At 39.3% G+C, this 18,094-nt stretch overlaps 1 protein-coding gene across 4 annotated transcripts in view; it reads left to right on the top strand.

Annotated features, from left to right (window-relative positions):
* Positions 1-18,094, top strand: part of spire2 (spire-type actin nucleation factor 2) — a 100,648-nt gene that overhangs the window by 67,548 nt on the left and 15,006 nt on the right. For 2 of the 4 annotated variants that reach the window (XR_009821317.1, XM_062022361.1), the window contains exons 9-12: positions 5,162-5,384; positions 5,662-5,786; positions 14,521-14,653; positions 16,954-17,021. Coding sequence is in view for 2 of the 4 variants with exons in the window: in XM_062022361.1 (XP_061878345.1) it covers positions 5,162-5,384; positions 5,662-5,786; positions 14,521-14,653; positions 16,954-17,021 (549 nt within the window). In the remaining 2 variants the exon portion in view is untranslated. Of the gene's footprint in view, positions 1-5,161; positions 5,385-5,661; positions 5,787-14,520; positions 14,659-16,953; positions 17,022-18,094 lie in introns of all 4 variants that reach the window. The other 2 variants (XR_009821318.1, XM_062022360.1) reach the window with 1 other exon arrangement.

Raw genomic sequence — 18,094 nt, 5'->3', positions numbered from 1 at the left:
GGGGTACAAGCGCATTTAAAACTTTGTAGATGAGACATGCATCCATAAAGATCAAGAATGTTAAGTTTTGTTAGAATAATACAATTGTGGAAGTGCATTGGTTTCCTGTCAAGGATTTTAACTGCCCTTTTGAAGAGAGACTTGATGGGTTTTACTACCATTTCTGTTGTGTGTGTGTGTGTCCAAATTGTGAAACAATAATTTATATGTGACAATATCATGGCGTGCATATAGACTTTAGCCGTCTTGGAAGTGGGGAATGGTCTTATATGATTGAAATTTGACAGACTGTATTTAGCGATATTTGTGATTTTTTTAACATGCGCTTTGAATGATGCTTTTGTGTCAAAGACCACTCCAAGATTAGGGATGATACTCGAAACCGGTTTTCCCGGTTGTTCGATAAGAAAAGAACCGAGTCCTCGGACTCAAATCCCTTTTTGAGAACCGGTACCCGTTATCGAGACCACTATAGTAAAGAAAAATAGTTGCTTCTTTATTCGAATCCCTGGGACCAATCCCGTCCCGACCAGAAATGCACCGTGAGACATCACAAGAAATGACGTCACGTAGCTCAGTCATTAGGAGCAAATAGGGAAAGCAGGAAAAACAATGCACCGGAAAAAGCGCTCCAAGATGTAATGAAGTTAAAAACAAAAGGTATAATCCAATGAATAACTTTACTGAGAGATTTGAGCAGGGTACAAACACTTTTACGACCAACCGGAAACAGCAACAAGGCTAGCAACGCACCTCCTTTACGGCAGCTGTCGCAACGTTCTTAAAGCAACCGCAGCACATACATATATGACATCTCCCTTTTTTAACTTTTGTTTTTCTTTCCTTGTAAACAAAACAAAATCACACTGTATATGTGTTGTCTGTCTAATTATAAATAATGCAGACGAGGCGTGTTGGCTGAGTTCTTGACGTTTACTTTCACAGCGTGCTCATAACCTCATTCTTAGCTGCCGGGTGGTGACATGCAACAACACTTTTCGGGGCTACCGTGCATGCTCGTCACTCCCGTTGCATGCTGGGTAGTGTAGTTGTTGTATTCCTAGCTCATAACATCACATCTTTCCCCCTATAAAGAAATAATGTTAAAGGCCTACTGAAATTAATTTTTCTTATTTAAACGGGGATAGCAGATCCATTCTATGTGTCATACTTGATCATTTCGCGATATTGCCATATTTTTGCTGAAAGGATTTAGTAGAGAACATTGACGATAAAGTTCGCAACTTTTGGTCCCTGATAAAAAAGCCTTGCCTGTACCGGAAGTAGCGTGACGTCACAGGTTGAAGGGCTCCTCACATTTGCACATTGTTTACACCAGTAGCGAGAGAGATTCGGACCGAGAAAGCGACGATTACCCCATTAATTTGAGCCAGGATGAAACATTTGTGGATGAGGAATGTGAGAGTGAAGGATTAGAGTGCAGTGCAGGACGTATCTTTTTTCGCTCTGACCGTAACTTAGGTACAAGGACTCATTGGATTCCACACTCTCTCCTTTTCTATTGTGGATCACAGATTTGTATTTTAAACCACCTCGGATACTATATCCTCTTGAAAATGAGAGTCGAGAATGCGAAATGGACATTCACAGTGACTTTTATCTCCACGACAATACATCGGTGAAGCACTTTAGCTACGGAGCTAACGTGATAGCATCGTGCTTAACTGCATATATAAACAGAATAAATAAACCCCTGACTTGAAGGATAGACAGAAGATCAACAATACTACCAAACCCTGGACCTGTAACCACACAATTAATGCTTTCCAGCCTGGCGAAGCCTAGCAATGCTGTTGCTAACGACGCCATTGAAGCTAACTTAGCTACGGGACCTCGACAGAGCTAGCTCCTAGCTACTAGCTCGAGCTAGTTATAGCAAGCGATCAAATGTTTGGAAGCGCAGCTGTGTACTCACGTTATCGCAACTGTGTATCCAAATCAAAGTCCTCCTGGTAAGAGTCTCTGTTGTCCGAGTTCTTCCATCTTGACTGCATCTTTCGGGAATGTAAACAAAGAAGCGCTGGCTGTGTACGTGTTGTTGCTGACTTCCCTCGCAAAATAGACACTTCGCACCGACAACTTTCTTCTTTGCTTGCTCAGCTTCTTTCTCCATAATGCAATGAACAAATTGCAACAGATTCACCAACACAGATGTCCAGAATACTGTGGAATAATGAGATGAAAACAGAGCTATTTCGTATTGACTTCAATGGTGTCCGAATACTTCCGTTTCAATGATTGACGTCACGCGCATATGTCAACCCTCAGAGGCGTTTCGAACCGGAAGTTTAGCGGGAAATTTAAAATTGCACTTTATAAGTTAACCCGGCCGTATTGGCATGTGTTGCAATGTTAAGATTTCATCATTGATATATAAACTATCAGACTGCGTGGTCGGTAGTAGTGGCTTTCAGTAGGCCTTTAACTCAATAAAGTGTATTTCTTTTTTTAGCTTTAACTTTTCATTTTTTAGCATTGTAACCACATTTGCAAACAACTTTTCTCTTCATAGAATTTTCTTTCAATAAAGAAATAAAGTGCAAAAATGTCAAAGCATCATAACAAACAGTTATGTCAAATAGCAGCAGAAGTGCACTTTTTGGAGAGCTGTATTATTTTCAGTTTTGTGCCCAAGGGACTGATTTTATATAACACTATAGTATTATTTATACACCTGTAGTGATCACAGAGACAGGTTGTTTTTGTGTTACTGTATATATTTGTTTTACTTAAAAATCCTACTTAATATACTTTGGGTAACAACAGTCAATTTTTTTTTTTTTTTTTAGGGGGGTAACAGTCAATATTTATTTATTTATTAGATCTTATTTTTTTCTTATATAATAAAAGTGAGCTTTTGTTAAACCAAATATTGTTTTTTTCCATACACAACAACCTATCTGGACTCGATAAGAGAATCGATAAGGAATCAGTTCGATAAGAGGATTCGATAATAGGCTCGAACTCGATAATTTCTTATCAAACATCATCCCTATCCAAGATATTTGAATTTTTCTGCCATACATAGTCTTTTTGGTATTGAGGTGTAAACAGCATTCATTGAGGCAGTGAGATTCTCGTCCCAGAGCTGCTGATCGTTTTGTTGCAGCTTCTTGTTCTGATATAGCTTGGACATATAGCACTGTATCATCAGCATATAATTGCAAATGAACATCTGGGCAGACTCTAGGTAAGTCGTTTACATAGAGACTGAACAGAATTGGGCCCAAGATAGAGTCTTGGGGTACCCCTGTTGAACAGCTAAGGTAAGGTGACATTGAGTTTCCGATCTGAACAGTCTATTTTCTATCTGACAAGTATGATCCCATCCAGCAGAGTGCACCATCAGAGAAATTAAAGTGTGACATTTTTGAAATTAGTACATTATGATTTAGCAGTGGCGGACCGTGCGTTTCCCACCTAGGCCTTTAGTGATGTCCGACTTCAATGATTACCTCTCAAAATACCATAATTTATGCCACCACATGACCATTGCTGGAGAAATACTATACAGAAACACATTTACACACTATTGTGCATTGGATCGCCTCAACAGTGTACAAAACGGGTTATTTTCTGGTGCATTTAAAAATCAATAAACCCGCATAAGCAATTAAAACATATCTTATGTGGTACTGTCAAAATTAAAATTGCAATAATGGATGGATATTAACGTGAAAAAAAAAGAGATACCATTTTTGAACTCACAATTTGTAGCACCCATGGACGCCGTATAAGCTGGTGGTACCGCTCGTAGTCGGCTGATTCAAGTGGAAATGGCGGGCATTTCCCTATTTCATCGCCGACATCATCTCACAAGAGGTAGTTTCTCTTTAAATATCCTTCTTGAAAATGGTTTTGCAAATATATGTGTTGTCTTGTCTAATCGTAAAAGACGCAGACCAGGCGTGTTGGCTGAGTTCTTTAAGTTTACTCCACAGCGTGCTCATCGATAACATCCGGCTGCCGGCATGGTACTACATTCAACAACCGAAACGGGGCTACTGCGCATGCTCTTCACTACTGTGGCATGCTGGGTAATGGAGTTCTTATGTTACTTAGCTCATAACATCACAATATATATCTGCCACCTAATCAACGTTTTGTTTTGGGCTACTGCGAATGCTCTTCACTACTGTGGCATGCTGGGTAATGGAGTTCTTATGTTACTTAGCTCATAACATCACAATATATATCTGCCACCTAATCAACGTTTTGTTCTCCTTCTTTGTGGGTCAACACTTCCTGCTTCCTGCTAAGTTGCAACTTGTGATTGGTTACTCACTTTGGAATGACAAGTGAGTATCCAATCACAAAGTCTGGTTAACATCAGGCTACCTAGATAGGCTACTGTCAACAACTTGTGATCTGATTGGCTAACCGCTAACTGTCCCAGGGAGTATCCAATCACAGGACGCATAAATGTTCAACCTTAGGCCAGCTAGAAGGCCTTACTGACAAACAACTCGTGATCTATCGCAAATGTCTATCAACTGTATGTGCCCGTTCACTTGCAGTGCACAGATGCCTGCATTGTTGATTCTGAAGCCCCGGGCAGATTTCATACAGCATGGCAACGTAAGCTAGTTGAATTCTGATTGGATAAAAACTCTAACCTAAAAACAACAGCGCTGGAAGGAGCATAATATGACATGAAGAGAATATGAATACTTTTAGATATTTAGGGAAAGTAAATTGAAATATACTTTTATCTTTAATTATGATCATGATTTCTGGTTATGTTAGGCCAGCAGAGAAGGCCTTGCTGGCCCTGACAGCACACCACTGTGATTTAGTGAGTCAAAAGCTCTTTTCAGATCCAGGAAGACAGCTCCCACATAACCACCTTGATCCAACAGACGTCTGATGTTCTCATGAAAATAACAAATTGCGGTTTCAGTTGAATGGTATTTCCGAAAATCTAACCGCATTGAATGTAGTGGGTTATTACCACTGTTAAGATGGTCAGTTAACAGTGATGCAATCAATTTCTCAGCTATGTTTGAAATTTTCCGGTAATTTTCTACTTTGGTCTTATCCCCAGCCTTTAGGATGGAGTAACCCTAACAGTCTTCCAGGCGCCATCACGTTTTTGTTTTTTTACTAAGTCCTAAAAACTTGTGTGGTGTCGCCGACGCAGGAAGAAGAGTCTCCTGACACATCGGAGCTAAGGAGGACAGAGAGCTCGCCGACGCCGCTCAAGCGAGATCGCTCCTTTTCCGAACATGACCTGGCTTTACTGCGTGGCGAGATTCTTCCCTCGCTCTCGGAATCCGTCCATTTTGGCGACACGGTCGCACTGAATGGCGGAAGGCCGCGGTCGAGAACGCTGACGGGACCCGAGCTGCCTCCGAAACACAGAGGTCAGCATTTCATCGTTTACTGTGTTTCTGACATGTAAGCTGTTTACTGAGCAGAGACAATTGTTATCCAGTTCATAACTCAGAAATCAAACATTACATATCTTTTTTAGCTTTGTTTACCGACACCTGCAATTTCCACTTGTTTACTTTCTTGTCACAGCAACCAAATAATACTTTTATGTATTATTGATTGAGTGGTACACATGTTATTTATTACATTTATTTCCATTGCTTTGAATGGATATGAAATGTTCAGCTTTGTCATCTCTTACCTTAGCATTCTTCCCACTTGATGACTCCATGTCCAGCTCTCCTGCTCGCTTGTCTCTGAGCTCTGTTGATGAGGCCTCAGAAGGATATGAAAAGATGTTCAACTGCAGATCGGACGAGCATCAATGGATGGTGAGCAACATGCAGCTGGAAACACAGACTGCCTTCTACATAATTTGTGTATATGATGAGAGTATATTGCGTGTAAACACCAATCAGTCCAGTGCATCACTCGTGTCCATTTGAAGCTACCGTATTTCCTTCAATAGCCGCAGGGGCGCTAATTAATTTAAAACCTCTTCTCGCTCCTGCACTTACCAAAAGCATGCGGGATGGGCAAGAATGCGCTAATTATTTTAAAACCTCTTCTCACTCTGGCGCTTACCTTATCATGAAAAGCACATTTAATTAAAAAAACGTTATTATGGTCTTACATTTACTTATAAATGATGTCCATGTGCAGCTGCTTCTGATCAAAGGCAGTCTTCCTTGTCTTTCTTCAGTTTTAAAAGTCTCTGGAGATATTCCTTTAATTATTACCTCCTGCTTCGATTGAAAGTCCAGTTTAGAAAACTGTTTTATTTTAGATATGTAATCCTCCATGGTAAAAGTGCAAGCAAACGATTGCTGCTCACGCTTGCTGCTTGTTGTCTTCTTCTGCAGTACCGGTCTTCTGCAGTACTGGTAGTCGCAAGAAGGATCACTAGCGCCCTCTACCACCAGTAGGCGGGAGTCATTTAATGACTCATATTTGACCCGGCGGAAGTGCCAAGCATGCGCTAATTATTTTGCGAAACGAGTTTGACCCGGCTGTAATTCTAGGCAGGCGAATACTATATTCCCGGCGGCAATTCAAGGAAATACGGTACTTCATTCAAAGTCCAACCATCTCACTTTAAGAACCACAAACAAAAACATTTGCCATTGATTGTCAGCTATAGAAAGGTGGGTGGAGTAGCCAAACATTTGACTCAAGAGTACCGTTAGAATAATATGACTCAAATTAAGGTAAAAAGTAGTCATCCAAATAATTACGTTAGTAAGAGTATGTATTCCATGAAAAAAATAATCAAATACTGAGTAACTTGTGAGTAACTTCTAATTTATTAAGTCATTTATTTTTTTAATGGTTCTTGGACTACATCGTATTTTGTGCGTGTGTGTGCGTGCGTGAATGAAACATAATGATTTGCAACTTACCGCAACATGTTTTCTCCGTTTGGAAGTGGAATTCCTGTAGGCTGAAATGTGAACATTTCTACTGAAACAAATGACAGCGCATAGATGTGGGCTCTGTACCGAGGATGTCGTTGTGGCTTGTGCAGCCCTTTGAGACACTTGTGATTTAGGGCTATATAAATAAACATTGATTGATTGATTGATGATAGATAGATAGATAGTACTTTGATTCCTTCAGGAGAGTTCCCTCAGGAAAAAATGATATAATTGCATGATATAAATAGTATTTTTACTATAATGTAAGTAAACATTGAAGAGTTGTTCTGACTTGGCTGACAACGTGTCACTTTTTACAGTCCGTACGTTTCTATGCACTAAATTAGTCTGATTTGTCAAATCACATATTTCGACAAATAAATAAATCATTGTTTCTTCTATTTTTACAGCTACATGTGAAGTTCTAGTTTCCATGCTCTATTTCTCATACAACTGTCGGCCATAAACTAGGTGGCGATTGTTATACTATGTTATTGCTATGTGGGAATGTAAATACGGTAGAACAGGGGTGTCAAACTCATTTTAGCTCAGGGGGCGCATGGAGGAAAATCTGTGCACATGCAGGCCGGACTATTAAAATCATGGCATTAAAACAAAAAAATAAAGACAACTTCAGATTGTTTTCTTTGTCTTACTTTGGCCAAAAATAGAACAAACACATTCTGAAAATATTACAATAAAAATATTTTGAAAAATACCGGCAGCGGTAAAGTTTAGATCCATTAAGGAAAGAAGAAAGTGAATGAATGTTTATAACTGAATACATTTACATATGCAACATTTGTTTTCTTTTGTATTATTTTTTTAATGAATTAAGTAACGTTTATGACAACCTTTTTCCAAAAAACAATATAGAATGTGAGATATAACAGGACAATGCATACATTTATCATTTGTTTTCAAAACAGTTACAAAAGAGTGGGACCACAAACATTTACTGTGGGACTGTCACGCCAAATTTCTTCCGCCTACAAAACCCCCCCCCCCCCCCCCCCCCCATTTACTTCCGGGGTCATTTCCTCTTACGTTATTTCCTCTTACTTGAGCGCTGACGTAAAAACAATAAATGAAACTAAAAAAAAAAAAAATTCACATAAATGTCATTTTAATTTAGTTCACTTACACAGAGAACTAAAAAAAACTGAATTTAACGAATAAATTTAGTTTTAATAAAGTTTGATAATGTTGATTGATAATGAATTAACTTATTGTACACTGTTATTCATTTCCGCATATGTCCACGAGTCAAATGTGCAGTCAGGAATATCCTCAAGTTAATTTGCCCGATTAATACTTGTCCGATTAATACAGACGTTTTGTTAACGCTATATTATAAAAAATAAAAAAAAACAAGTATCCTTCCAGCGACGGGCAGTCAAAGCCGAAGTGCTATCGATCGCTGTCAATGACGTTAGAGGAAATGACGTAAGTAAGAGGAAATGACGTAAGAGGAAATGACCCCGGAAGTAAATGGGGGGGGGGGGGGGGGAGGTTTTTGTAGGGGGAAGAAATTTGGCGTGACACACCCCATTTTTATGACTTGATGGGGTCCCTGGGACTCCATTTTGAGAATTTCTAGCACCAACACTGATGGAGTATTGGTGCGTGGAAAACAGCAGCAGGCAGCTGTGGTCTGCGGGCCGTTTCTAATACTAATCGAATATCATCCGAGTTTCATCCGCGGGCCGGATCCGGCCCGTGGGCCTTGACTTTGACACATAGGCAGTAGAAGAAGAGACATGCTAATAAAGTCGTGCGAGTAACTGTCAAGCCCCAGATCTAACTGATAACTTTACTGCTATTTGGTGTTGCTGGTAGTGTTTTTATGTGTTTAAATGACAGGTGTGGTTGTTATGATCGTCAGACGCATACAAAAAGATCGCTATTTTGGTAAACGAAAAAGGTACAAGTTTTGGTGTTCAGAAAAATAATTTTGTGTGTGTAAAATAGGTTTCTCACCTGCTGACGCTTAAAAACAGCTGACCAAGTCGAGAAACTTTCAAAATAAAGTTTCCTGACCCGGCCTTATCTGTTCTCCACTCTGGGGTCGCCGATGACGAACAGCGTGCGTCCCAGGTGTGCGAAGCATGTATGCCCCTCATCTCTGTTCATGGTGTTGGCCCCTCGCTTTCTGATTTCCATAGGCTTCTTGATCCATCAATTGTGTTTATTTATTTCTGATGATAGGACTTTTCCTGTGTCCCAGTCCAAGAGGTGATTGTTCCTCCTGCAGTGGTCTGTAATAGCTGATTATTTGTTTTGCTGTGTTTTAGGGTTCTGGTAAACTTCGCAAATGTTTTCTTCTTGCATTGATTTTTGTGTTCTTTTTTACCGGGTACTGAAAGTTTTTCGGGTCTCTCCGATATATATTTTATTGCATGATCTGCATGGGATTTCGTAGATGACGTCATATTTTCAATCCTGTGTTAATGTATTGTTTGGGTGTACAAGTTTTTTGTGTGGTTTTACTGCAGTGTTTGAGTTTCTTTCATGGTGCGTTGTATGGGCTGTGTTATTCCTCTGATGTATGGTCGTGTTATCGTATCTACAAAACCCAAAACCAGTGAAATTGGCACGTTGTGTAAATTGGAAATAAAAACAGAATACAATGATTAAACGGCAAGGCCGAAAACCAACATTGAATGCCCGTGACCTCCAATCCCTCAGGCGGTACTGTACTGCATCAAAAAGCGACATCGGTGTGTAAAGGATATCACCACATGGGCTCAGGAACACTTCCAAAGACCACTGTCAGTAACTACAGTTCGTCGCTACATCTGTAAGTGCAAGTTAAAACTGTACTATGCAAAGCGAAAGCCATTTATCAACAACACCCAGAAATGCCGCCGGCTTCGCTGGGCCCGAGCTCATCTAAAATGGACTGATGCAAAGTGGAAAAGTGATTCTGTTGTCTGACGAGTCCACATTTCAAATAGTTTTTAGAAACTGTGAACGTCGTGTCCTCCGGACCAAAGAGGAAAAGAACAATCCGGACTGTTATACTGTAAGCGCAAAGTTCAAAAGCCAGCCTCTGTGATGGTATGGGGGTTTATTAGTGCCCAAGGCATGGGTAAGTTACACATCTGTGAAGGCACCATCAATGCGGAAAGGTGAAAACAGGTTTTTGAGCAACGTATGTTGCCATCCAAGCAACATATTTTTCTGCTTATTTCAGCAAGACAATGCCAAGCCACATTCTACAAAACGTGCCAACTTCACTGGTTTTGGGTTTTGTATATTTCTTGTCTCGGTTTTTGTTTTGCTTTTCTGTCTTTTTTTCTGCCTTGGTTGTTGTTTTCCTTTCTGAATGGCCCATCTTGGATATTAGCCGCATGTGAGAACATCTAAGATGTATTTTTTTTCTTCTCCTGTCTGTCTTTTTCATTCATTAAGATGCAAGTCTGTTTGTAAAGGGTTCTGACTGCCGAGAGTTTGTGTGCAGTGGGATGTTCTAATGTCCAGATACGGTACTGGTCCATATGTGTGAGTTTTCTGCACCGTGGTTTGAATGTTGCAATCTTCTTTGTGGTTTAAGTTTATGTCCAGAAATGGTATTGTCATGTTTGTTTCTTTTTCATCTGTACATTGTATGTTACCACTGCTGGCTATTGTAAGCTCCTGTGTGTCCAGTCCTTGTTATTTCCAATATGTCGTCTACGTTTGGGGGTGTTGTTTGAATGGCTTTTTTCTCCAAGTGCTACTTGAAAAAAATGCTCATGACAGCGCATAGCGGATCTCCAATGGCAAAACCTTCCTTCTGTCTGTGTGTACTGTGTTGTACTGAGAGTATGTTGATTTGGTGATGAAATGCAGTAAGGTGGTGATGTCATTTATCGTCATGTTAGTGCGTGTCCTGAGGGATCGGTCTTAAGTTTGAGTCTTTCTGTGACAATATGAAGGGTGGGTTTTGTGAATAATGAGGTGACATCATAATATATAAATGTTTCATCCATTTTAAGATGTATTTATTTGAGTTCTTGTCCCAGCTGTTGGGAGTTAGTGCAGTGGTGTTGTGTGTCACTGGAGAGGGGTCTGATGATTTCAACCAAAGCTTTTGAAAAGTTTCATGTGGCGGATCCTATGCTGTGAACTATTGGTCCTAGGGTTGTACGGTATACCGGAACTAGTATAGTATCGCAGTACTAATGAATCAAAAACGGTACTATACTCTTGTTGAAAAGTACCGGTTCGCCATATTTTTTTTGCTGGTTTTACGAGCAGAAGAGCATGTTCGGCAGCGCACAATCCCGGAGTACTTACAAGCAGACAATGTGTGTAGACAGAAAAGGGAGAACGGACGCATTTTGGCTAGGGATGATAATATCGGACTGCCGATATTATCGGCCGATAAATGCTTTAAAATGTAATATCGGAAATTATCAGTATCGGTTTCAAATGCTCTGTATCGGTTTCAAAAAGTAAAATGTATGACTTTTTAAAACGCCGCTGTGTACACGGACGTAGGGAGAAATACAGAGCACCGATAAACCTTAAAGGCACTGCCTTTGCGTGCCGGCCCAATCACATAATATCTACGGCTTTTCACACACACAAGTGAATGCAAGGCATACTTGGTCAACAGCCATACAGGTCACACTGATGGTAGCCGTATAAACAACTTTAACACTGTTACAAATATGCGCCACACTGTGAACCCACACCAAACAAGAATGACAAACACATTTCGGGAGAACATCCGCACCGTAACACAACATAAACACAACAGAACAAATACCCAGAACCCCTTGCAGCACTAACTCTTCCGGGACGCTAGAATATACACCCCCGCAACCCCCCAACCCCGCCCACCTCAACCTCCTCATGCTCTTTCAGGGAGAGCATGTCCCAAACTCCAAGCTGCTGTTTTGAGGCATGTTAAAAAAAATAATGCACTTTGTGACTTCAATAATAAATATGGCAGTGCCATGTTGGCATTTTTTTCCATAACTTGAGTTGATTTATTTTGGAAAACCTTGCTACATTGTTTAATGCATTCAGCGGGGCATCACAACAAAATTAGGCATAATAATGTGTTAATTCCACGACTGTATATATCAGTATCGGTTGATATCGGAATCTGTAATTAAGAGTTGGACAATATCGGATATCGGCAAAAAAGGCATTATCGGACATCTCTAAATTTGGCTTAAAACTAACGATAAAGGTGAAGATATAACACTGAAACACCCTCAGGAAGAGGTGCTTTAAAACATGGCTAGCTAGTTAGCGGCTAATGTCCATCCGCAGTCTGCAGTGTTTTAGCTACTTCTAAATCACTAATCCTTGTCTCCTTGGCGACAAATAAAGTAAGTTTCTTACAAGTATCATCCCTGCAGGACGAGGAATAGCTAAACATGCTTCACTACACACCTTTGGAGGATACAATAGCTCACCGGCGTCACAATGTAAACAAATGCCATGGTTGGATCTACACCTGACATCCACTGTAATGATACCAAGTACAAGAGTGTATCTAGTCGATACTACTATGATTGCATCGATATTATTTATCGTCACGGAATCTTTTTTCTTTTTTAAAAAAAACTCATATTCTATTCATAAACTCAGGAAATACGTCCCTGGATACATGCAAACTTAAATTATGACCAATGTATGATCCTGTAACTACTTGGTATTGGATTGATACCTAAATTTGTGGTATCATCCAAAACTAATGTAAAGTATCCAAACAACAGAAGAATAAGTGATTATTACATTTTAACAGAAGTGTAGATAGAACATGTTGAAATAGAAAAAAAACAGATATTAACAGTAAATGAACAAGTAAGTTAATAATACATTTTTACAGCTTGTCCTTTATAATTTTGACAATATAATAGAATGGAGAATGACACAATATGTTACTGCATACGTCAGCAGACAAATTAGGAGCCTTTGTTTGTTTACTTACTACTAAATGACAAGTTGCCTAGTATGTTTACTATTTTAAAATTGTTCCTCGATTTCAATAAGAAACATATGTTTAATGTACCCTCAGATTTGTTGTTAAAATTAAGCCAATATTGCAGTTTTTTTTATTATATTTTGGTACCGCTACCAAAATATTGGTATTGAGACAACCCTAATTGGTCCTAATGGTGTGTTTTTTTCTGTATTTTTGGAGCTTCATATATACGATGGGTAACAATGGCCATGGGTATTAAATGGTTGTAGTTGTCTTGTTATTTTGTTGGATTTTAGTAGTGACTTGAGTGATGTCTTCAAAGTCCTTTTCTTCTTTTCTGTGGGATCATTTTTTAATACTTCATACATGTCACTTGTCTTGTAGAATTTGTTTCCATCTGTTTGTGGTATGTGTCTGCATCCATGATAACTGTTGTCCGTCCTTGGTATGCTACGGAGAACAGATATGGCCGGGTTGGGGTACTTTATTTTGAATGTTTCCCGTCTGGTCAGCTGTTTTTGGACACATCGCAACAGGAATCGACAACAGCTCTGACAAAGGTTGAAGTGTCAGCCGAAACTGCCAGCATGTAAGAAACCTCTTTTACATACACAACAAAAACTTTGTCTGAACACAATAGTTTGTACCTACAGTATCTTATTTGAGAAGATATGATAAACGCAATCGGCTTATTTTGGTGACTACGCGATAAATAATTTTAATTGCAGTTTTAAATGTCCTAATTGTTGTACAGTACAGGCCAATAGTTTGGACACACTTCTCATTCAATGCATTTTCTTTATTTTCATGACTATTTACATTGTAGATTGTCACTGAAGGCATCAAACCTATGAATGAACACATGTGGAGTTATGTACTTAACAAAAAAAGGTGAAATAACTGAAAACATGTTTTATATTCTAGTTTCTTCAAAATAGCCACCCTTTGCTCTGATTACTGTTTTGCACACTCTTGGAATTCTCTCGATGAGCTTCAAGAGGTAATCACATGAAAGGGTTTTCACTTCACAGGTGTCATAGTTTTGATGCCTTCAGTGACAATCTACAATGTAAATAGTATAGAAATAAAGAAAACGCATTGATGTGACAAGGTGTGTCCAAACTTTTGGTCTGTACTGTATATGAACGTTTAATCCTTACATAATTAAAAGTATGAACATCTATGGTGTTGCAGATGATTTGAATGAATACGATCAATGCTGTTATAAAGTCACATGATTTACCACTATTCATTATTGTTGTATACTGAGTAACAAAACATACATATTATTTTCACTCTGTATTAATTTCATTGTGTATACATGTGATGGCATCATGTCACGTAATTAAAGTGTCTTCTTTGAAAACATCCTGACACTCAGGGGCGTCTTCAGGAATTAAAATTTAGGGCCCACGATTGGGGACAGCTTCTTTTCAATAGAAAGTACCCTATAAAAGATGATTTTGTATTTAATTATCTGAACACTATCTCAATTAATGCCCTGGGTTTAAACAAATCATAATATAAAGTAAGTAAAAATGCATGTTTGAATACTTAAGTGTTTTATTAAACCCTTTTTTTGATTAACCGACAGCACCATATATATTTAGGGAAGAGGACTGTATTTGAATAACCTTAAAGTGATTTTTATTTGAAATATATTCTGATAAATATATAATTGAACTGAGCAGCTGTTGATGAAAACTCATTCTTCTGCTCACCAAGGAGGAGTTCAGCCACCCCGTGGAGAGTCTGGCCTTGACTGTTGATGAGGTCATCAACGTGCGCCGAGTGTTGGTCAAAGCGGAAATGGAGAAATTTCTTCAGACCAAGGAACTCTACAATAACCTGAAAAAAGGCAAGGTAATGAATCCTATCAATTTTCTCATCTCTTCCATCCTCGATGCTTTGACAGCATCTTTCTCACACTGCCATCCAGAATCTCTTTGGTCCTCTGCACTCACATGTTGATAAATTGCAATTATTTTGTATTTTTATCATTTTAGTTGAAATATGGTGGTACAGGGGTTAGTGCGTGTGCCTCACAATACGAAGGTCCTGGGTTTGATCCTGGGCTCGGGATCTTTCTGTGTGGAGTTTGCATGTTCTCCCCGTGACTGCGTGAGTTCCCTCCGGGTACTCCGGCTTCCTCCCACCTCCAAAGACATGCACCTGGGGATAGGTTGATTGGCAACACTAAATTGGCCCTAGTGTGTGAATGTTGTCTGTCTATCTGTGTTGGCCCTGCGATGAGGTGGCGACTTGTGTACCCTGCCTACTGCCCGAATGCAGCTGAGATAGGCTCCAGCACCCCCCGCGACCCCGAAAGGGACAAGTGGTAGGAAATGGATGGATGGATGGATAGTTGAAATATATATTATTTGTGTTTCATTTCCATTAGTACATACGAGGAGTTTAACCATATGAACGTTTGGTTCACTACAGAAGTGCACCAAACTCCCACATAGTACAATTTAAAAAAATCTATGTGAAACCTATAATGCACCAGTCATGACTAGCTATTATGCCAAGGAGAAGTCAGAGCTTGAAAACCCTCTTGTGTGGTTAAAGTCTCATGTGGACTTGTTTTTAGTCTCTACACATATTTTATATTTCTAATTAGGATTTTGCAACATCCACAAAATGCAAATTTCTTCCAAAAAACATTCAGCAACTGTTTTTTTCATTCCACGTTTATATTTTATGCAGAAATGACACACTTATTTTTAGTTAGTCACATTTTTTATTGTGTAATAAACACCAACAGGCTCCCGCAGCCCCCGACACCCAGAGAGGGACAAGTGGTAGAAAATGGATGGATGGATATCCATACAGTTTGTATAGAGGGCTTTTGGATGTTTCTACATTTCCCACAATGCATTGCCGTCTTTTGCCGGCTTCGTTTGTAAACACGCTCAATCCTGCCTGACAACACGATGTCCACTGGGTTTTTACAGATAAACACAAACGTCATGAACCCATCCGTAAAAAAAAGCGGTCATAGCTTTCTAGACTTTTATCACAAATTCACAAAGTCCAGCTATGAGACATCGGAGAAGATGTTGTGGTCTCTGCTCCACTCAGACCTATCGATCTTGTACGCATCCTTGCATCCAATTACAGCTGTTTGCTTCTTACAACGACGAAGGGACTTTTTATCTAAAGATTCAGAATATTTCTCCTTCTCATCACAGCCATGGAATAGTTGGGGAAAGTATGTATAGCGCTATCGTGAACAATGATGCTAGCCTTTTAATATGGCCAATGGCAATGCATTTTGGTATACTTCAGCCAAAAATCTGAAGCCCTCTATACAATAAGTCATTTACATTTACTTCAATAACTGATATAATTAGGTTTGATAACTGTGTGTGTGCGTGCGTGCGTGCGTGTGTGCGTACGTGCGTGCATGCGTGCGCGTGTGCGTGTTTCTATCTTTCTTGAGACATCAACAAGGAAAAGTACCTTCGATATGAGGACAGGTGAACAAGTTAGGACATAAATCATGGTCCCAATACAGAAAACCATTGCATCTAATAGAGAATGTCTCATTTGCACTCCTGGTGGTGATATCTACCAAAATTAGGATGGTCCCAAAAAGGAGGGATTTTTCAAATGGACTTTGTGTTTGTTTTAAATGTGCTCCCCCTCTGGTCAACATAAGAAATAACAAGTGTGTGTAAAAATTTGAAGTGCTCCCCCTCTGGCCAACATATGTATAATAACAAGTGTGTGTAAGACATTTGAAATGCGTCCCCTTTGGCCAAAATTTATTTATTAAAAAATATTACATATATTATATATATATATATATATATATATATATATATATATATATATATATATATATATATATATATATATATATATATATATATATATATATATATATATAGAAAAATGGATGGATGGATGGAGACATACTGTAATACCTTGAAGTAAATAATGAAGATTAAAAACCAATTACAAAAAAAAAAATCCTACCAAATAATTAACTAAAAGCTTACCTTTTTATATTTGCATAGTTTGTATATATTGTTAATGTTGTAAATGCAAATCTTTATATATCTAAAAAGGGTGGTCCTAAAGAGGTAGGCATTTTTCACAGGTTTTAAAAGGCAACAAATACAAGAATGTGTGTGTGTGTGTGTTATGCAGGTTTGCTGTTGCTGCAGAGTCAAGTTTCCTCTTTTCTCTTGGCCATCTTCCTGCTTGCTGTGCAAAAGGTAAGAGTTTTTTCATGCTTGTTGATGTTTTTATTGAATGATATTACAGTGTAATTACGAGCAGACAGTCAGGAAAGTTGTATCCTCATAAAAAGATATACATGATAATGTTTTTATAATTATTGTACATATATTTAATAGCGGACAAGAGTGCAAGCAGATACTTTATTGTACATACCGGTATATTTACTAGTGGATAAGAGTAATAAAAAATAATAAGTAAATCATTTGATGTTTTTGTACTTTGACACTCCACTGAGCTAATAATAATCTCCTTCATTACAGCCAATGAACTGCATTTCTAAATTACTTAATGGCCGACTGAAATCCACTACTACCGACCACGCAGTCTGATAGTTTATATATCAATGATGAAATCTTAACATTGCAACACATGCCAATACGGCCAGGTTAACTTATAAAGTGCAATTTTAAATTTCCCGGGAAATATCCGGCTGAAAACGTCTCGGTATGATGACGTTTGCGCGTGACGTCACGGATTGTAGCAGACATTTTGGAACAGCACGGTGGCCAGCTTAAGTCGTCTGTTTTCATCGCAAAATTCCACAGTATTCTGGACATCTGTGTTGGTGAATCTTTTGCAATTTGTTTAATGAACAATGAAGACAGCAAAGAAGAAAGCTGTAGGTGGGATCGGTGTATTAGCGGCTGGCTACAGCAACACAACGCCGTCCGCCGCCGCGCCGCTGTCCTCACCGGTGTCTGGGTTGACTTCCTCCGTCTCCGGGCCGCCGACCGCACCGATGATCGTGGTGAAGTCCTCCGTCGCGCCGTCGATCGCTGGAACGCAAGTGAGCACGGGTGGTGATGAGCAGATGAGGGCTGGTGTAGGTGGAGAGCTAATGTTTTTAGCATAGCTCCGTCGAGGTCCCGTAGCTAAGTTAGCTTCAATGGCGTCGTTAGCAACAGCATTGCTAGGCTTTGCCAGGCGGGACAGCATTAACCGTGTGGTTACAGGTCCAGGGTTTAGTTCAGTGTCTCCTGATAGTAGAAGTAATAGTAGTATTGTTGATCTTCTGTCTATCCTTCCAGTCAGGGGCTTATTTCTTCTG

Source organism: Entelurus aequoreus, linkage group LG16 (assembly GCF_033978785.1).
Source record: "Entelurus aequoreus isolate RoL-2023_Sb linkage group LG16, RoL_Eaeq_v1.1, whole genome shotgun sequence".
In the NCBI taxonomy this organism is placed as follows: domain Eukaryota; kingdom Metazoa; phylum Chordata; class Actinopteri; order Syngnathiformes; family Syngnathidae; genus Entelurus; species Entelurus aequoreus.
Note: the sequence above shows the minus strand (reverse complement) of the source record. Positions and strands in the feature narration are given on the sequence as shown.